The following is a 22318-nucleotide window of genomic DNA, read 5'->3' on the forward strand; positions in this document are numbered from 1 at the left end:
GTTATCAGATATGGAAGGAGTGAAAAGTCACATTGTATCGTGAATCAAAATCATCTTAAACATTAGTTTTATTGACATATTCTACTTCTAAACTATTTCAACTTCACACCCGAATAAAGGAAAAAATATAAATATAGATATAGATGCTTTAATTATTAATCGAAAATGGAAAAAGTTGTTGAAAAAAATGAGATTGGAGCACGTAGGGAAAGGAGAAGAAAAGAGAGTGATTTTGGCGCAAAATTATCTCTCCTTCACAAGCCACGTTTATACCCTTTTTTTCATCATCACCTCATTCAATTTTCTCATTTCAATTCATCTTTTCCCAACCCCACTTTTTCATTTTTCTCTCTCTCTGAAGAAGCCTCAATTTCCAACTCCAATTTTATCACCATTTTTGAGATGGAAAACAGAGGTGGAACAGAGGAAAACAGAGCATTCTGATCAATTGGTTTTTTTATTTATTTCCAATTTCAGGTAATATTTATAAAAAAAATTTGAATTTTGATTGTTTCCCATTTTAAATTATTGCATGAATTGCCTCGGCGCGTAATGTTAAGGTTGTTTGTCTTATGATATTGAGGTCACGAGTTCAAAACTTAGAAACTGATTATTTGCATGAGTGTCTTTTCAATCGTGGACTGGGCCACCTTTTTTAATTGGGTCCACATCTGCCGTCTCACTTATTTGTGTCATAGAACACTCTATACAGGCATGATTGGTCAGAAAATTATTTAATAATTACATTTTTAACTTAAATAATTAATTTTTTTCAAAAACCAATTAGAGATGATGATACAAGGAGTGGTACAGAAAGTGGGACATCAGATGTGCTCCATTTTTAATTACCGACTACAATTGCATTATGACATTTTCCGGTCCATGTAGCCGACCCAGATAAATGTTTGATTGTTGTTGTTTATTTTGTTTTTATCCTGATTTGCTCATATTGGTTTTGTAATGTTGATGAAGGTGGTGGTGGTAGAATTTGATTGATTCAGATTATTGGTGATAAAAGGGTTCTCAGTTTTGTTTGGAATCTTCATCACTTTGTTGTAGTTCCTCTTTTGCCCCCTTTTTTATCAATAATCTGAGATTAGTTCATCTGTGCTTTTATATATATAGCAAGATAGAGTGTCTAAATCGAGCCCATTTCATCGCTGGAACGTCGTGCACCTTGCTTCGGTTGCGAAATTGTATTCTTGCTGCAGTTCAGCATCCCCAAAATTGTTATGTCAACTAGTAATTGGACATCGATTAGTAATTACATGTTGAACTTCGGTGTTAATAGTGTAGAATATGGGTTGTTCGACTATTAGTACTTCTCGGCCGATTATTGTATCAGCATTCCCCTGAAAAGAGCTTGCAGCTTGAGCAGTTGAGAAACTACTATTTATGGCACTGAATAAAGCAAGAAACCTGTTAGGTACCAATACCGGGAAGGATCATAGCTTGTTGCCTCCCTTTTCAAATGCAACAGGTCAGTGTGTACATAACGATATCTCTGTTTGGGAAGAGGAAGAATTTTATGTGCCATTTGGTAACAACGGAATTGCTTCTAGAAGAGTTCCTGCTTCACCTGAGAGATACCGGAAGCATGAAGATAGGTTTGGGTTGAATAGGGAGAATGGCCATGTTAAGTATGAAGGTCTTACTAAAATTTTGGGGTTGAGGAGAATGGAATCTGAGAGTTCCGAGATAAGCGACTTTATTTCTTCTATGAAAGAGCCAACCCAGGAGATGGAGAATGGGGCTTTTGTAAATAGTATAAGCAAAAGCAATAAGGAAGCTGGTGATTCCCATACCTCAAGGAAGGTCATTGGTGAGTTAATTAGTGACATATCTGGCCATCGGCCAATTGTGTCCCCTTGTGCGCAATATGAGTATGAATCTACTTATTCGGATGATCATTCTGGTTCAGGAGTTTTCGATGATTATCGTCCTGAGAAAATGAAGTTTCTATGCAGCTTTGGTGGGAAAGTATTACCAAGGCCCAGTGATGGGAAACTCAGATATGTAGGGGGACAGACTCATATGATATCTATCCGAAAGGATATCTCATGGGAAGCGCTTGTGAAGAAGACCTCGGGTATTTGCAACCAGCCCCACACAATCAAATATCAACTTCCAGGGGAGGATCTTGATGCTCTAATATCTGTCTCCTCTGATGAAGATCTTCAAAATATGATAGAGGAATACTATGGGCTTGAAAGGCATGAAGGTTCTCAGAGACACAGAATATTTTTAGTTCCTTTGGGTGAATCTGAAGAGACTTCTTCATTTGAGGCTAGCAACATTCAGCAGAGTGATCCCGGTTACCAATATGTTGTTGCCGTGAATGGCATAACAGACCCTATTCATGGAAAAAGCATTGGAGGGCATTGTTCGACAAATGAGGCGAGTCAGTTGGATACAAGTTTGAATCTCGCCCCTTCTCCCATATCCCCTTATCCTTTGGACGCTAAAGGTGGTGGTAATGCTTTAAATCCAAATGGAACTTTTAATGATTCCCTGAATCTTCACAGACCCCACATTCAATCTCCACTGATATCCCCGATTCGAATTGAGGGAAGAGGTTCAAGCATCGGTTATACACAGTTGCTTGCTAATAATTCGTGCCAAGGAAGTACCGAGAGCAACACATCCTTTGTTACAGCTCAGCTACAACCTGAGAACTCCAGTATAAGCACTGCTGATAGAAGATACTCTCAACAAGTACCTGTGACTTTGTTAAGTAACAGTCTTCTTAATCAACACAACGATGTTCGTAAGCTGGAGAAGCACTATGAACAGCATATTGGCAACTACAATCCTGACAAGGAAACTGTGACTCCTTTATATGTTAATCCAAGTGACGGTTACAGTGATAAATTTTTTAGTAAAAGGCCCTTGCATAAGGAAAGAATACCCCTCTCTGGAAATCCTCCTTCACGTGTGGATGACCCAATCCGCCAACATGCCGAATCTGATGGTACTACGTTCTCCCCTTTTGGAATGCCTCATGCCTTTTCTGATTCGCAGTTGCATGAGTGTGAAACAAGATCTGGATACTGCTCACAAGAAGGAACTGGCCTATCTTTCTCCTTGGACCAGGCAAAGGCTCCATCATCTTCAATGTTACACTCTAGTGTCTCACAGAGGAACATTCTGGAGATACATAATGATTCCATTCTCCTTTATCCTCAAATACAAAGTAAGATAACAAATAATATTCATTCATCTGAACTGCACAGAAGGCATGATGTTGCATCCTCGTTTCCATATTCAGAATCACCGGGAATGAATGGTCTTGTTCATAGTGATAGCATTTTAATTGAAAAAAAGTACCCGGTTGCTCAAACTAATCTAAGTGGGTCTAGCTTTGTAGTGAAGCATGCTGAGGAGAATTCTTTGACTTCAGAAATGATTAAGAGAATTGAAGAAAAGAATCCTACTGAGACAAAGGAGAGCAAGATTTACGAGGGCGAAGCATCCTCCGATCATAGGGTTCATGTCACTGAGTTGAATCTTTTGGACTCCTTCCCTTCTAATAATTTGAATGCCAAGGTTAATATGCAAAAGGATAGGGAGCTACATCCAAAGGATAGGGTTGCTGTATCATTAGGCACGATGGGAGTCTGCATGAATAATCATGCCGACAAAATCCCTTATCATCTTCTTGACACCAGCCAAAAGACTAGTGATGGTAAGAAATGTGCTGTGGCCGAAGGTTTGAATGGTGAGCAAGGTACTGATTTTTCATTGACAAGAAACTCTGACTTAAATAGTTCGACTTTCAAATGTGGAGAAACTTCTAGTGACAAAACTTCTCTTGGTGATATGTTTGAACTGTCCATTAACTTAGATCCTTGTAAAGCACCACATGTTCACCCTTCTGTAAATCTGAAGGGTGCAGGTCTTCATGAAAATCCGACTTTAAGCTCTGCATCATTGTATCCTGCTGTACTTAAGGATGGTCCTGGTCCAAGTTCAATCTTGTCTATGAACCACCAGCCCATTCCAAAGATGAATATTGATCATGACTTGATAACCAGTTCAGACCAGATGGTTGATCGGGTTACCAGTGGCCATTTTGCTGAAAAGTCAAAAGCTGGCGATGTCATGTCTGAACAATCAAGAAGATCAGAGAAGCACAATGATGTAAACCAAGTGGAGCCATTTTCTGCAATAGAAGACATGATTAGTATTGCTCCTCCAGACATTGATTCTTCATTGACAATCACCCCAAAAATCGTGGATGAAAATGGAAGTCGTGTTGTATCCTTGTCTCCTACAGAGGAAGAGAGCATCATCCGAGAGTCTGAACCTGAGGTAGGAAAAACTTAAATAAGATTTGAATCTTAGCTAATTCCCTACTTATGTTCTGAATATTTTGCTTTTATTTATAGGATTTTAAAGATGATGAATCAGACAGGAATGAATTCCTCACTGATGCAATGATAGCAGAAATGGAAGCAAGCATCTACGGTTTGCAGGTTGTCCATCATTGAAATATTCCATTTTTTGGCTTTTACGTTTTTCAAGATCAGAACCTGTGTTTTATTATCATGCTGATTAGCATCGTGCTAGCTTGAAATGACACATCTAGCTATCTGTTGAGAGTATTCGGCTCCAATAGAGGACTCATTTCTTGTTCAGCAACTTGAAAAAATAATAGATGTTCTTATTTTTGCTTTAAACTCAATAACTCCTATCTTCGGTGATGAGAGTTATATTAATCCGTCAATGGCAAAATCATAATAGTAGATCCTTCTTTACTTGAGATCCTTCTATACTTATAGCCTTTATACAACTGTATCCATGTAATGTATGGTGAAGATTTATATTTGCGCCTCTAGTAAAATAATTTTGTATTGGTCCTTATGACGGCATACATCAGATATTTAAATTTTGATTTCAGACCTTTTTTTATGAAACCGGTTTCTTTATATAAAAAATTGTTGAATGGAATTTTATTTTGTCACTTATATTTTTTTAACAAAGGCAGATATTAAATATTTTCATGTGTTCTGGATAAAAAGCCTCCCAATCTTTTTCCTTTTCTGAAATAAAATCTGCTAATTCTCTCAAGTTGAAGGGTAAACCTTGGCGCAATAGTAAGGTTGATACTTAGTGGCTAAGAGGTCATATGTTCAAATCTTGGAAATAGCCTCTCCACTAGCCGGAGTAAGACTGCTTACATATATCCTCCCCATACCGACTAGGTGGGATCTTCGTGCACTGCAACATTGGGCCGCCCTTTGAAGGGCATTGTGATGCCTAGTTTTCTATAACCCCAGTGATGCGAATGCTCTGCTGCCACAATGAATACACAAAATTTCCTTTTACTTCAATGAATCATGAATGCATACTACCTTGCTACTAACTTGATATAATTGACCTCTAAGGCTAACTAGGCCTAAAGGACAATAATATTGTGTTTGCTTCTTCTAGAATCTTTGATCACATTGTCTTCTTATTATCCTATCATCGTTGTGCTTATGATTGTTAAATAATTTCCTGTTTTCTGGTTCATTTCTGCTTTACATCATACAAATAGTTTTCCTATTGGGTATAACTGACTTTTAGCTTGTAATTCAGATAATAAGGAACGATGATCTTGAAGAACTTCAGGAGTTAGGATCTGGTACTTATGGAACGGTTTATCATGGAAAATGGCGTGGATCAGATATTGCTATAAAGAGAATTAAAAAGAGCTGCTTTGCAGGGAGATATTCTGAGCAAGAAAGATTGGTGAGTCTTTTGTGAAAATTACTTCTCAACACCATGTTATGTACAATTTTCCCGATCTAAATAAAGCCGGTTTTCCATGAAGTAGAAAGCACTCTGTACATAACAGTGATTATTTTTCTTGGCGTGTGGTTAGACAAAAGACTTTTGGAGAGAGGCACAAATCCTTTCAAATCTTCACCATCCTAACGTGGTTGCATTTTATGGGATAGTACCGGATGGATCTGGAGGAACCTTGGCAACTGTGACTGAGTATATGGTTAATGGTTCCCTTAGGCATGTCCTCATCACGAAAGATAGGTAGCATTTATCATTTTTCTCTCGATATCATTTTAATAGTTTTATATCCAGATACTGAGTCTCCAACTCTTGCTGCAGATTACTAGATCATCGTAAAAAGCTAGCAATTGCCATGGATGCAGCTTTTGGTATGGAATATTTGCATTCAAAAAATATTGTCCATTTTGATTTGAAGTGTGACAATTTGCTAGTCAATCTAAGGGATCCACAACGGCCCGTATGCAAGGTAAGAATTCAAGAACTGTAGTTTCATTTCATTTCGCAAATGAATAGAGATTTTGTGATTGTTAGTGTCCAGAGTCAAATTATGTATGTTAATGAAGTTCAGATTCATTATGTATATGTTAGTTCATATCTAGTAGTTATGGAAATTAAGACCCATGTATATATTTGATCAATGAGGGTGAGTCGTGGTGCAACAGTAAGGTTGTTTGCCTTATGACCGGGAGATCATGGGGACGGTCTCCTCGCTTGCGAGGGTAAGGCTGCATACATCTACCATTCTCAGACCCTACTAGGTGAGAACCTCGTGCACTGAACCACCCTTTTTATATATTAGATTAATATATATTCAAAATCCTTGGTGTGGTTGAGATTAAACCCTTTTTTGATTGTAGACTTTAATGTTTGAATTTTATGAATTTGGCTTACATGGTTTGACCATGTTTTTGTTGATTATTCTTTTCCAGGTTGGAGATTTTGGATTATCAAGAATTAAACGCAATACCCTGGTATCCGGTGGTGTGCGCGGAACCCTTCCATGGATGGCACCAGAGCTGTTGAATGGTAGCAGCAGCAGGGTTTCGGAAAAGGTTAGTCACATCATTCATATAAATTTAGTTATTTGAGTGATTCAAAGGAATCAATGATGTTTTGTGGGAATTTTAGCTTATGGAGTGAGTTTTACAGGTTGATGTTTTCTCATTTGGCATCTCAATGTGGGAGATATTGACTGGGGAGGAACCTTACGCGGATATGCATTGTGGCGCCATTATCGGTAAGATTATGTGAACAATATCACTCTCATACCTGTTCAGTTTTTTCTGTTGATAGTTTTTTTTACAAATTAATTATAATATTCATCAATCTTAATAAAGTTATGTTAATCAACATATAAAAATCTCAATTGTATAAGCAATTGGGAATTTAAGAGCACTATCCAATTTTTTATCAGACAAAGAGAAATTTTTTGAGCTTGCCTTGTGAACTAGATGTCGTGTATTCAAATCATGGAAATAACCTCTTCGTTTGTAAGGGTAAGGCTGCGTACATCTACTGTCGTCAAACCCGATCAGGTGGAAGCTCATGCACTAGGCCACCTCTATTTTGATTATTTTCTTATTTAATTATGTTATTAGTCTTATTCTTAGTAGCTTTGGGCTTGTTTGGTTGTGCTCTTGATTTAAATTGTTGTTTTCTTGTGTCTACCATAGCTGTTGTAATTGGAAAGTTTTTTCCTCAGTGGCACAATAACCTTATGAAAAATAATGGTGAATGTAAGAAGATAGTTGAATGGAACAAATCATGCTAGAAATAGAAGAATGTAATTTTTTTTCGAAATGTATACTGACTTGAAGTGCGCTATACTCCCAGTTGGGCTTATTCAGAGCCAAACATGGGGAGAGTAAGCTTCGGCACAACGGTAAGGTTGTTGTCTTGTGACTTGGAGGTTACTGATTCAATTCTCGAAACCATTCTCTCTGCTTGTAGGAGCAAGGCTGTGTTTATATGCCCTTCCTAGAAAATATTAACTTCATGTCTTACATTTCCGACTTCCTTTTCGATGGTGTGCTTTTAGGGGGGATAGTAAAGAACACTCTTCGACCACCTATTCCGGAACATTGCGATGCCGAATGGAGGAAGCTCATGGAAGAATGTTGGTCACGTAATCCAGAAAGCCGACCGTCATTCACAGAGATAACACGCAGGTTGCGATCTATGTTTATGACCCTTCAAGCAAAGGGATTGTCAGGCATGTCAGTTAAGGTCTAGTGCTTCTTCTTGAAACCAAGGCATATTTTTGCAGTTATGATTGTTATTAAAAGACCTTATCTTTGAGGGTTGGGTGGCATAAATGCTTGAAGGGTTAGAATAATAGTTGCCAATTGTTTCTTCTTATTCTGGTTTAGACATGATATCTTTTCTTGTAAATGTTGGAAATTGAGATCATGATATATAGTTGATTGTATCTCTCAATTTTCTGCTTTTTAGGGTCTGTTTGCCATTCGGGTTCTAGAGGGAAAAGGGAAGGCTTGAAAGCCGAAAAATATACTAGTAAAATGACGGTGAAACCTTCCATTCTCTTCTAAAACTTAACTCGCAAACAGACCCTGAGTGTATATACCGAGAATTGTGCCTGGAAGAGTGTTCCCCTATATATGCACAAATTTTTTGAGATAGTCCACATTTTTGTGATTATTGGCATCACACATGACACAAGTTTTTAATAAATGACATTTTCATAATAAAAATTAAATAAAGGGATGAAATTATTAAAATTTACCTGTTGGAATTGGTGATTTTGTATAAAAAAAACAAGAGATAAAAATCTCAAAAACTTTATGTTTGTTATATTATTAAGAGATAAATTTTGAACATGGTAGAACATTTAGAGGATAATAATTTCTATTTGATAAAGGGGATTCACAAAAATAAGGTATCTCCATCTTTAAGTTATTAGTAGGGGTAAAATAAGGTGAAAACAAAAATCACCTTCAAATTTCCTTTATTATTATGTAGATTATTAACCAAAGATTGAGTATAAGTAATTATTGAGAAAAGTGTGAAAACCCTCTTAAACTTCATATTTTTCATAAGTTACTACCGTAAACTATTTTTCTTCGTAATTATTCATTAAACTTTATTTGTTAGTGGAATTGATATTTACATAAATAAAAAATTTAAATTATGAACAATGCAAAATTTTCATTCATCCTGATTGTTTTTTAATTTTGGCCATCATATCATTGTTATGTAATTTTAGTTTTTTATTTATACCAATATTATTTTATCGTCTCATTATTAATTCTGAAATTTACTTATTTTCAATTAATTTATATTTTAATGATGATTTCAATGCACTTTTTCCTAATTATTTGTTAACCATACATACTGTAATTAATTGTTTTCTGAAATAACATATTTACAAGCAAGATGAAGATGGTGATTTCCGTTGGTGCATTTCAGCCAACAATTTTGAACTGAATATCTAACCTAAACTTAAATAATGTTACTTAATATTATAATTTTTTTACATAAACTGAGCCAACCAGTCTAACATTAACCCAATAATCCAACCAGTAATTCATTAATTTAATATTCTGACTGAGTCATTGATTGATGTGAGTTTAATATCATTAATTTCAGCCTTAAGAAACAACAATAAGATTAGGTAGCACCACTACCTTTCAATTTTTGTTTTTAGGCTTAATATTTACTTTTGTCCTTATTTAATAATTTAATTTTTAAAAATGTAAAAATTTAAAATGATATTCACAAAAATTTTTAATTTTCTAGTCACTAAACTTTTACACAATTTTTGAAGAGATCAAAATAAGTCTTTAGTCTAATTTTTATTACAAAATGAGCTGTATCTTAATTAGAATGTGATGAGGGGTAGTAATTTGAAAATTCAGATGCTATTCCAGAAAATAAAATAAATTAAAAGTATTCCATATAAAAAAAAAGTCTCAATAAAAGCTAATGCATGTGTTTATCTATCAAAACCAGCTCACATTATGTGGAAAACGTGCCATGTGCTTTCTTTTCCACCAAAATCATATTTCACTTTCAAACTTCATACAAAAAATAAAAAAAATAGAGTATGTTCTTCAAAAATATAAGTTATATACTCCAACCATTAAAATCATAATATGTGTCCTATTTAATTATTTTCTATAAAAATATCTCTAAAATTAAATAAAACAAGTAAACAACACACATGTATGTTTTTACTAACCGAAAGAAATCAATTATCCCCTAGTGTGAGGAAATACTTTATTCTCTAAAAAAAATCTTTTAATTATATTTAAAGTAAGAAATATATTATTGATAATAATATTTTCTTTATATTTTTATTAATGAAATCATATTAAAAAAAAGAAATAGTTGAATGTCAATTTAAAAATTTATATACAGTCGATTTATAATTCATTTCACTCATATGAATTACTTTTTTTTCAAGAGTCAAAGATTAAGTATAAATGTCAAATGATACAATAAAAGTATATAAAACTCATACACTATTAATATATACGTTTTTTTTCTCTTACTCACCAAAAATGAGTAATAAATAAGACTAACCGTGTATAAATCTTTACACTTGTAATCCTCAGATATTACACCCCATTCATAATGTTTTATATAGTCTGGAAATGATTGTCCCTTAGAAATTAAAATATAAAAGTAAAGAGAGAAATAAGATTATCATAAATCTTAATTAAACATATTCAACAATATCTACTTCCTAAAATAATGTTCTAGTGCATGAACTTCACTAGTGTTTTTCAAAGTCAACGTCTCCCATTTATTATTTCTCAACTACCCATTATATAAATGTTATTCCTTTTCCAAAGTATATACTATACTTTGCTAGAAACTCATAAAGAGTAACTTAGTTAAGGGAAAGAGTGAAAAACACATACATTGTTACTCAAACATGGACAAAGCAATTCAAAGACAAAAACTCCTACTTGAACAACTCCAACCTATTTCTCAAACACAACAATCTAATTCTGATCTATCAGTATGTTTATATCTTATCACCATTTCAATCTTTTCAGTATAAAGTATTTCCTCATATCAGCCGATAAAAGTATGACATGTATATTGTTTTTTTATGTGTTTCTTGTATTCTATAGTATTTCATGTTTTTTTGTTTTCAGGAGCAAATGTTTTTTTTCTTCTTTTGTTAGTGTTTGATTCATTGTCATTTTTCATATTACTGTGTCTTGGTTATGATGGTAGAAGTAGGGAGTAATTTGTCTATGATAAAGTCAACCCCAAGAATTTATTTTTCTTAATTTTACTATGTAAATCTTTTTATGACACCCCTCATTTTTGAAATTTTTATGTATCGGCAAGGTGTTTGTCTAGTGGGGTAAGTTTTCGTTAGATCCCTAGAAAGATGAAAAGGTCAAGGGTTCGATCCCTGAGAAGGGATTGAAACACTTGTTGGGAGGGGCTGGCTGGCAGCCATGCACCTCGAAAGGTATTAGTTCTTTATCCACAGGGTGAGGGATACTCTTGTCGTTGGTAGTACGAAAAAATAATGAATCCTTAGTAATAGTATCAAGTTTGATTCATATGATATGTATGGAACACAAATGTAACTTAAGATTATATGTATTCATATTCTTGTGAATCTTTTGACATTTCACCTTCTGAAGCATTTTAGACATGCTTTACTTGAAACAACTTTGGAGATGGTTCAGTTTATTCATTCATTCCTTTTCTCATTTATTATTAGGCTTCAATTTGTGCTGCTGGGAATTTTTCGGAAGATGACGTTGTAATTGTCGCGTAAGTTCATTAATCTGCACTATCAATGCTAGCCTTTTGTTTTTCTTGTTCAATCTTTTGGTTAATTACAGTATGTTTGAAACTAATGACTTCGAATAATCAGTGCATATCGTACTGCCATATGCAAAGCGAAGCGCGGCGGCTTCAAGGATACCCTTCCGGATGATCTTCTCGCTTCTGTTCTAAAGGTAAACTCTTCGGTTGGTTAATAGGAATTATTTGATCAGGAAGAAAAATTGTCATGCTAGAAAAATGGTTTAGTTGTCATTTATAATGGTTCATGATTGGAAGTTATTTATTTACATTGAAATGGTTTCGGTCAAAATCATCTTAAGCTTCATTTTATGATCTTTTTTCCTTTTCTGTTCGTAGTTTCTTATTTTATCAGTTCTCAATTTCTCATATAGGCTGTAATAGAGAAAACAAATGTGAATCCAATTGAAGTTGGAGACATCGTTGTCGGCACAGTACTAGGACCAGGATCAGAAAGAGCAATTGAGTGCAGAATGGCAGCATTCTATGCTGGTTTTCCGGGTAAATTATTTATCACAGTTACAAGTTTGTTTGGTTGAACTTTTAGTAAAAAGTAGAAGAAAATCTGAAGTTCTGCTCTGATGAAAAGCTGTATTTTCTAACTTCTGTAAAACAGCTCTTGATTTATATATTAAAGCTTTCGCTAAAAGCACTTTTTATAAATGTAGCGAAGCAAAAAATATCTTTTGATTTGTGCAGAAGTTATAGCAAAAATCACCTTTTTAGAATACTTGAAAGCATTTATTTATAAAGCTTGAACAAACAAGATTAAAAGGAAAATCTTGTTGAATTCGAAGTTTAGAGCTATTGTGTTTTTGCTCAATTTCCAAGTTATAATTCATGTTTCCAATTTTAAACCAGAGACGGTGCCTCTTCGAACTGTCAATAGACAATGTTCATCTGGCCTTCAGGCTGTTTCTGATGTTGCTGCATATATAAAAGCTGGGTTCTATGACATCGGTAAGAATGAAACAAGACTATGTGTGTCAATATCGTGTTAATTTTTTTGCCTAATCTTACTATCATTTCTCGGAAACAATCTCTCCACTTACGGGGTAAGGCTGCATGCATCTACCATTCCCAGACCCCACTAAGTTAGAGCCTCATGCACTTGGCCGCACTTTTTAACCTTACTATCATTTGATGCAGGCATTGGGGCAGGATTGGAGTCTATGTCACAAGATAATATTTCAACGACTCGCAAAGTTAACCCAAAGGTACATTGCAGTTGTATTTCTTGAAGTTCACATTTCATTGGAAACATGGTTTATTCAGATTGACCCTTTCTTTATGTTAACAGGTAGAAACCTGTGCTCAAGCCGGAGATTGTCTTCTTCCTATGGGTATCACTTCCGAGAACGTTGCAACGCGTTATGGTGTAACAAGGCAGGAGCAAGACCAGGCTGCTGTGAGTATGATAGGACTAGTAGTGTATTTAATAAGCAAAAGTTTATCATAAGTTCCGTCTTCCTTCGTTATTCAATATCCAATGTATCTATTTAAGATGCATTGACTCCTTTAATTTGTGTTATTAGGTCGAGTCTCACAGGCGCGCTGCAGCTGCAACAGCAGCCGGTAAATTCAAAGAAGAAATCGTTCCAGTTTCTACAAAGGTAAGTGTCGACTGCAAAGATTAACTCCCTTCACTTGTAGTATTCGTAATTTAGTACTACTAATGATTTTGTTTCCTAAGATTGTGGACCCGAAAACTGGAGAGGAGAAGCAAATTATAGTATCTGTTGATGATGGTATCCGGCCACAGTCAAATTTGGTTGATTTGGCAAAGCTGAAGCCTGCATTCAAGCCTGACGGTTCCACAACAGCAGGTACTCAAAATATGTAAAAAAGGGCGGCCCAGTGCACGAGGCTCCCATTTAGTGGAGTCTGAGAGGGTCGATATGCGCAAGTGGATCTTTTTGCTCTATTTCTCACGTCATTTTTTTAACTTCAGGGAATGCAAGCCAAGTTAGTGATGGTGCTGCAGCAGTGCTCCTCATGAAGAGAAGAGTGGCTTTGCAAAAAGGGCTTCCTATTCTTGGAATCTTCAGGTATACAATAATGGTGCAAAAACAATGATACCCTTTTTTCAAATGCTAGTTACATCCGTTATGGATCTAGACACAGTCCTTCAAAAACGACTAATCTCTATGCATAGCTCACAGAGATATGATAAATTTTTACGTTGACTATCGACTGCCCAGTACAACTTTCACTTTTTATTCGGGCTTAGGACCGGCCGACCGGCTATGCATAGCATCAAACACACATGGGCAGGTTTACATTTTAGATAAGTATAAATCTATAAAATATTAGTAAATATATACAAACATGATCTAAATCAAAGTTAGGATTATAATACAATCTCATTCTTCATCCTTTATATTGCTAAAATGAAAAACAGAATTCAATGCAAATGTTAATATCCTTCATTCAATTATGTAGGAGTTTTACTGCTGTTGGAGTAGATCCTTCTGTGATGGGTATTGGACCTGCTTTTGCTATTCCAGCTGCAGTAAAATCTGCTGGTCTTGAACTTGGTAACATTGACTTGTTTGAAATCAATGAGGTAACATAGTTTTAGTAGTGTTGTCATGATAATTCACAACATCCTTTTTATTCTACATTTACGGGCCAAGTGCATGAGACTTTCACTTAGTGGGGTCCGGAGAGGGTAAATGCACACAGATTTACCCCTGCAAGCGGAAAGACACTTTCCAGTATTTGAACTCGTGACCTCATGGTCACTAAGAGTCTGTTTGCTAGTTGGGTTTTGGAGGAAGATAAAAGGCTTCAGAGCCATGAAATACACTTGGGATATGACTCATCCAATGTCTTTCCCCTCCAAAACTCAACTCGCAAGTGGACTCTAAGCAACAACCTTAACTTTAGTAAATGTTGTACTAAGCAATAAATTGTTCTTGTCTCTTGTGTAGGCATTTGCTTCTCAGTTTGTTTATTCCTGCAAGAAATTGGCACTTGATCCTAGTAAGGTCAATGTCAATGGTGGTGCCATTGCTCTTGGACATCCTTTGGGTGCCACAGGTAAACTTCATCAATTTATATTCATGAATGTTTATGAACCTTATGCTGACATGAATTCATGACTTGAGGTGCATAAATATATAATGGTGAATTTAACATGCAACTATTCTATGTCAGGTGCGCGATGTGTTGCAACCTTATTGAATGAGATGAAGCGTCGTGGCAAAGATTGTCGATACGGTGTAATCTCAATGTGTATAGGTGATTTTTTCTTCTTCTGGCCTACCCATAACTCATACCATATAAAACTATTCATCATTTGAGGATGATATAAAAATGCTTATCATGTCAAAAGTTGGGTGAAAAAATCTTAGTTCATGAGACAATGGTTAGCTTCATTGAAGGCTGGTATTTAAATAAGATAGCATTTGATTTTATAACCACAAGGAACGGAAGGACGTATTACTTGAGCGTAAGCCTCGGCACAACGGAAATGTTGTTGTCTTGCAGGAGGCCATGAGTCACAAGTCATTGTTATGGAGGTATGAGAAGAGTGGAAAGTCACAAGTGGGACACCACATTTTGAACTAAAACCTTAAGGTATTAGTTTCATGGGCATTTCCTACTTATAAACTCTTTCACTCCTCCTCTCATATCCGATGTGAGACTTCACACTTGAATAAACCCATCATGAACATCTTGCATCAGTTTAATATAATGTCATGTGAACATTAGGAGAATAATAAACACATTACTAGTAAATGCATGAGAGGGTTTATAATGTTATTCATTTCCTTGATGAACATCATCATTGAAATTTGAATCATTTCAGGGTCAGGAATGGGAGCTGCTGCAGTATTTGAAAGGGGAGAGTTTTGAAGGATGCCGCATGTATACATCAATTGTAATGGGAGCATATCTGCTCTCCCACACTTTATGTCACTCCATGTGTCATGCTTGTTATTGATCAGAAAAATACTTAATAATTAAATTTCTCATGGCACATGAAGTGGCACAAAGTATGGGATAGCAGATGTGTACCCATTTATAATCTTGCGAATATGCATTTTTTATATAATAATCTGTATAACCTTTAGTATGACAAGTCGATATCAGAAATTCCAAGTCAACTTGAATTTTTCTTTAAATGTTAATGATTAAAAACTTAGCATAACTAGATGACCATAGAAATTTGGAAACATTTAATATCAAGTGCTACTAAATGTTCAATCAAATTGCATCAAAACACAACTCCTTTCTTCAAAGACTAAAACAAAATAAATCAACGGAAGTTGCTTCAAGTGTTACATGTTTGATTCCTCTTAAGCAAAGTCTCGTATTTGAATCTTGTGGATGGAGAGTTAGTCTCATGTACCTGTGGATGTTCCCGGTTCGGATAGGATTGCCTCCAGTACGAGGATACCCGTGGGAAACAAAAAAAAAGACTAAAACAAAATAAATAAATGAACATCATCTCATAACCTTATGCACTTCGAAAAGAATTAATTTAGAATTAATTTGATGCAAAAATCTTAAAAGTCTCCCATAAAATAAATGCATATAATCTAGAAAAAAAATATATGTACAGAAATCGTAAGAGTTTTATATATTCTCATTGCATCATGCACCATTCATATTGAATCGTGATTGACTCTTCAAAATAAATAATACAAATTAATTATGGATGACTGTGCATAAATCTTCACACTGACAATGCATAAATTTTACACTCTATAATATATGATGTTTCTAAAAATAAAACTGTAATATATATACGCAATATTGGTATAAAAATTTATACATTGTCAATACATCATTCACAATATCTTTTATTTATATTAGTTATATTTAAAAGTCAACAATATTTATTAAATATGAACAATATAAAAAATTATTCACTTTATATTACTTTTTTACATAAATCAAAGCTGCAAACTTATACTTATCCAAAAAAATTGGTATATTTATCCAAATAAACTCACATTATTATCAACGAACGTTGGTTTTAAGTAGTACATGTTTAATTCACTTTAAGATTCGAGTTTTGTGGATAAAAAATATTCACCCGAAGAGTTAGTTCCACATACCTGTAAATATTTCTGGCTCGGACAAGATTGTCTCCAAGATTAGGAAACCAACAAAAATAAACTCACATTATTGAGAATTGGGCCAAGAATTATTGAAGAGAAAACAAAGTGTACCAATAAAGTATAAACATGGGCCTAAAAGTATATAAAAACTTAATCTTCAACTCTTCAATTCTTCATCTCATTCTCACTCATCTCCTTCAATCAGATCATAGCCAAAATCAATTAACCCAGGTACCAATCTCAATTCCTTTCTTTAATAATTTAATTTTTTGATAATCACTTTTTTATATAATCTTATTTGATAATTGAAAATAGAGTAAAGGAATGGCTTTTATGAAAGGAAAAGCAGTGGTGACAAAAATTGCAGCTTTTGCTAAGTATGGTGTTCTACCAGGAGCTATGGTAGCTTCTTTGATTTATTCTCCTCCTCGTTATTCTTCTTCAATCAACAATAACAAGATCCTCAACTAGTACCAATTTGTGAGTTTTTATTCTATATATCTATTAGGCTTTAGAATCTGTGTTTTGGTCTTGTTAGTCATAATCTATTGTGATAAAGATTCAATTTTTAAGAACTTGTAAAAAAAATCATCTAGATTGGCATGCTCAAGTTTACTATATAGTCGCGATTTGACGATGTTTTACGTTGGTTGTGAACATCCTGAAACAATCTTTGCCTTTTATTCGGGCTTAGGATCGGCTATGTATTGTATCAAGCATATGTAGGTTTAGGTTTGGTTGTTGTTGTTGGACATGCCCAAGTTCTTATATTTGCTTGCAATTTTGCAACTCATATTTAGATAAGACAACTTTCATGTGGGTGCAAAAAATATGAGTTTTTTCTATCTTCTATCTCTAATGTGTTTTGTGTGTTTGTCTCATTCAATTTACTTTAAAAGTGAGAATTAAGGGGTATTGCTTTGTCGATGAACATGATTTATAATAGAGCATTACGACGTTGTTCGTTCCATCTATGCAACAGGCCCGTGGGATAATGACTTGGTTGTTGTTGTTGTTGCTTAGTCTGACATCTAACAACAACAACCAAGCCCCTTTCCCTTTAGGTGTGTTGACCACATCAGATGATGTTCTATTTATTATAAATCATGTCTTTAAGATACACCATTTAAATCTACATCTTTCTTAACGGTTTCAATTATAGTTTTTTATTGGTTCGATGAACATCTAACTATTAGGTTACCCTCTATCTGATTCACTCTCCTTATTGATGTTTCTATACGTCTTCTCGACACACGTCCACACTACTTAAGACTAGTGATGTGGATTGTGGAATGATTCAATGAGTCCTCTTAGTAACCCTTTTCTCAAATGTATCTTATGTTTGTGAGAGCACTATAGTCTATGAAGCACGAACACTTCAAAATAGTCGTTGTGGACATTTCCTATCTGTCGGATACATTTGCACGAGACACTTTCCGACACTCCTAACTGCATCCTACAACTTCTACCTTCACCTTTTGAATTCTATATCATTATAGATGGAATTGACACAATAGTTAGGTAAATTATAGCATTTTATTATATATACATTGACTCATGCCAACTTTTAAAACATTTCTCTTGTATCATTTTTTCTGTCGTATATGGCATCACTCGATCCACGTAGCTAACTCCACCTAGTGGGATAAAGGCTGTTTGTTGTTGTTGTTGTTGTGTCGTACCCTATCATCTTTAAACTTCTCATCTCGTCGTGCATGTGTCATGTTGTATCCGTGTCTCGTGTTGTATTTGTGCTTCCTAGACTATAGAATATTAAAGTGAACTTAAGTTTTTTCCCTACTCCATCCTTATCTATACAAAGGTTTGGAATTACTATGTATCCTAACAGTTCAATTTTGTAATGGAACAGGAACATTTGTGCTGCTAGGTGATCCATATCAGCAATATGTGAATCCTTTAATGAACTATGTTCCCTTAATAAAATGGGGTTACTTGATTTTTTGTATTGTTATTTCATATGGATTTTGTGCAATTTCTGAAATTACACTATCAAATTGTGAATGACCATTGTGAATAATGTTTCACATTTGATATGTTATCCAAAGCAATTTACTTCATTTTCTAAGCCTTCCTTTTCTCTCAATTCTTTTTTGGGTATCCCCTCACATTTAGGGTAAGAAATTAATCTCTTTCAGGGTACGTGACCACCAGTCCCACTAAATATCACTCACAGGAATCGAATCATTAATCTTTGATTATCTTAAGGACCTAGCAGAGTCTTATACTATTAGACCAATGTCGTATTGAAAACCTTTATGTTACAATCTAAATCTTTATAAATAGTCAATATATAATTCATTATTCATTAATTATATTTAAGAGTTAATAATTATTAGATATGAATGGGGTAATATGTTGATGTAATAAAAAACTTTTGTAATGTCCATATACACATTATTTTATTGCCTAAATTTGGTGTACCTAATTTGGATGCACTGATCCAATATTACCTTAGTAATTGGAAAAAATACATTTTATACATTAAACTAATATAAATGTCTCAAATTAATATGAATATAAAAAGTATAGAGGAGCAATCCATTTATATAAAATAATGTAAATGAATTTTTACTTAAACACCAAGGTTATCAAACATGATAATATATTTAATTTTTATTAAACTAATGTGTAATTATTAGTTTGAGTCTTTAAGATATTGATATTATTAGATAGGTGTTTAAAAATATTAGTTTATGCTTGCAAACATGTATCAGAACACAATATAAACTTTTGAAAATAAGTGTAAATGTGTTTCTCCTCTACCATATATCAGATTTTTAAGTAAAATAAAGATAAATGAAATATGAATCAACTAAAATATTTACAAGTATTCAAATAACAAAATATCACATCAAATTCATTATTGTGTGAATAATAATATACTCTCTTATAACAAAATATATATATCTTTTTGAAGTGTCATGTATTATGTATAAACGAAACCTTAACAGAAAAACATTTAATGACATATATCATTTTTTGTGATGCAAGAGAGATTATAAAATATTTTTTTAATATATATATTATAATATTTATATTCTTTAATTTATATTGAGATTACATTTTTGTCTTTAAAATATATTAAAAATAAAGATAATATACATATTAATATATAATTGGTGCATATCATTCATTACTCATTTACATTAGTTTTATTCAAAAGTCAATAGTAATTAAAAATGAATAATATATTGTCAATAATAATATAAAAACTCTTATATTATTAGTATATACATCTTTTTCTTGGTGAAGATTCCGTTAAGATTGAGAGACACATAGAAATTAATTGTATTTCACATGTCAGTTAAGTCATCCAACTGAATATAACTGGATTCCTTGGCCAGGTTCTTTTGAGTATACATACAAATATTGTCACATCAAAAAAGAACTATCACTTCTCCTTTTTCTTTTTCCTTTCTATGAAAAATATTGTTATTTCAATATATATTTTCACAGATTAATTTTAAGGTTTTGATCATTGTTTTTAAATTATACATTTATATCTCACAATAAAAAATTGCTAAATGATAGAAAGGTAATAAAGGACAAATTTGTTATATTATTAGAAATCTATTAAATTCTATAATTGATTTGGTATTTTTTTTAAATTATAGCTATGTACTTCTATAAATTTTTGTTAGTTTTTTTTTTAATGATTTTCCAATAAATTAAATTGGTCCAACATATCATATATATTTGGTTCCATTTAGTAATGATTTGTTTTTTTTTTCTTCCCATCATTTATAATTTAATTTTGAAACATTATGGAATACATTTTTTTAATTATCAACTAATCACACATGATTGTGTGCAATAAGCCTAGTTTAATTTTAGTCTTACATATGATGGAAATTAATTTTTTATTTACTAATAAAGTCTTTTCATACACATTAATCAATATTATTGACAAACTTTGTATATTTCTTTTTTAAGTGTCATCTTGGGCATTTTTACACAAACCAATATATCTTTGTACTTTTTTTGTTTTAAAATATATATTATTTTTTATATTATATTCTTCTCAATTCATCTCCCTACTTTAATCCATAATTCTTATTTTTCTCTTAATAATAATGAAGGTTGGTATATAATTTATTAAATATTTTTTTTTCCTAAAACACTTAAAGAAGAGTAGATCGGTATCAATTTCCATGAAGTATTACACATTTACACCACTAATAATGTTGTATACATATAAGTTATATTGGTTTATATGCTTATTAAAAATTATATATCATATAAATCATTTGTCTCAAATTTGAGAAAATTTAAACATCAATAAATATTTAATCAATTAGGTCAAAATTTCATACACTTTAGAGACACCTATTATATTAATTATAACGTAATTTAACCTAGTGTAAATTAAATGAGTTTCATCTTAATCAACAATCTCTCCATTACTTATAGAGTACATTAACCAAAATATATATAGACAAATGGAAGCATTGAAGTTGTAGCAATTTTGTTCAATATGTAAGTTATGATATCGTAAGAGTTTTTAACATTATTGACGTGTCACTCACAATTTATATTTTAATTATCAATGACTCTTAAATAAAAATAATATGTTAGATTGATTATGTAAAAAATACTAATATATCAAGTAGAAAGAAAATTGGATTTACAAAATTAATGTAATGAAAAATCTTATCTTAACATGTCTCATGGGAGGATGACATTTAGTTAAGATTTAATACATAGTATTTTTTACATTGTCAATAAAATATCCAACATTCATATATTAATTATTATTGACTCTCAAACAAAAATAATATAAATCAATAGTGAATAATATGTTGACAGTATAAAAACATTATACGATCAGTAGAAAGATTTTAAAATCTTAAGTTAATTGATAAGCACAAACAAACCTGACCTCACTTCATGTGCCAGACCTACCAACTATTGAGCCAAATTCAGAAAGTGTCTGAATAAGAAAATAATTCTTTAATATTTTGTTTTGCTGTATAATCATGCATAAGATAAAATCATGGATTTTATTCTAATATATTTTCCTAATTACAATCTCAATATTATAGTTTTTTTACATTTTATATTATTGGATTAAATCAATCATATTTATTTCTATCATCATAACAAATGCAATTGCGCTATCACATCAACAAAACATTAGATCAGTAATGTCCATACAAAAATCCAAATAAGTAAAATATCTGATTCCTAATAATAACATTCGTTCATACGAATAGTCAAAAAGGTTAATTACCTATTTAGAGTGAACATTGTTTAACTTTAAATACAGTGTCGTTGATTCAAGTGATACATGTTTGATTCCCCTTAAGCAAGAACTCAGGTTCGAGTCTTGTGGATGGAAAAAAATGTCCGCTGGAAGAGTTAGCCCCACGTACCTATGGATGTTTCCGTCTCGGACAGGATTGCCTCCAGTGCGAGGATACCGGCGAGAAACCAAATAAAAAATACAGTGAGTCATACAATAATTGTATCAATTGAGTGACACGTGTCACACACCAATAAGCCATGGAGCCCTTAATTATTAGATGCTATAAGTGTAAAAAGGGAATGTGGACGTAATTCCATCTAGATTCATACCTATTTGTGTCACTCATTTCTTCTATATAACATCCTTCTCCTTCTTTCATTGTAAGAGTGCATGAAAC

At 33.0% G+C, this 22318-nt stretch overlaps 2 protein-coding genes across 4 annotated transcripts; both read left to right on the forward strand.

Annotated features, from left to right (window-relative positions):
* On the forward strand, positions 215-8226 carry LOC109351591. 3 transcript variants are annotated; one of them, XM_019593100.1, is made up of 10 exons: positions 215-477; positions 973-4311; positions 4389-4475; positions 5581-5733; positions 5867-6030; positions 6109-6256; positions 6720-6842; positions 6940-7027; positions 7829-8044; positions 8097-8226. In XM_019593100.1, the coding sequence occupies exons 2-9, from the start codon at positions 1396-1398 to the stop codon at positions 8020-8022; spliced, it is 3873 nt and encodes a 1290-aa protein (XP_019448645.1). In that variant the 5' UTR covers positions 215-477; positions 973-1395; the 3' UTR covers positions 8023-8044; positions 8097-8226. The 3 variants fall into 3 exon arrangements, with proteins under 3 accessions (XP_019448645.1, XP_019448651.1, XP_019448636.1); XM_019593106.1 differs by having other exon boundaries at positions 216-477; positions 973-1797; positions 1864-4311; positions 7829-8226; XM_019593091.1 differs by having other exon boundaries at positions 216-477; positions 7829-8226.
* Positions 10642-15504, forward strand: LOC109351610 (3-ketoacyl-CoA thiolase 2, peroxisomal-like). The gene is made up of 14 exons (XM_019593120.1): positions 10642-10774; positions 11498-11550; positions 11654-11738; positions 11958-12084; positions 12445-12543; positions 12733-12800; positions 12884-12991; positions 13119-13196; positions 13277-13409; positions 13535-13631; positions 14026-14149; positions 14517-14625; positions 14743-14826; positions 15398-15504. The coding sequence occupies exons 1-14, from the start codon at positions 10688-10690 to the stop codon at positions 15442-15444; spliced, it is 1299 nt and encodes a 432-aa protein (XP_019448665.1). The 5' UTR covers positions 10642-10687; the 3' UTR covers positions 15445-15504.

The sequence above is a fragment of the Lupinus angustifolius genome, chromosome LG01 (genome assembly GCF_001865875.1).
Source record: "Lupinus angustifolius cultivar Tanjil chromosome LG01, LupAngTanjil_v1.0, whole genome shotgun sequence".
NCBI classification, from domain to species: Eukaryota; Viridiplantae; Streptophyta; class Magnoliopsida; order Fabales; family Fabaceae; genus Lupinus; species Lupinus angustifolius.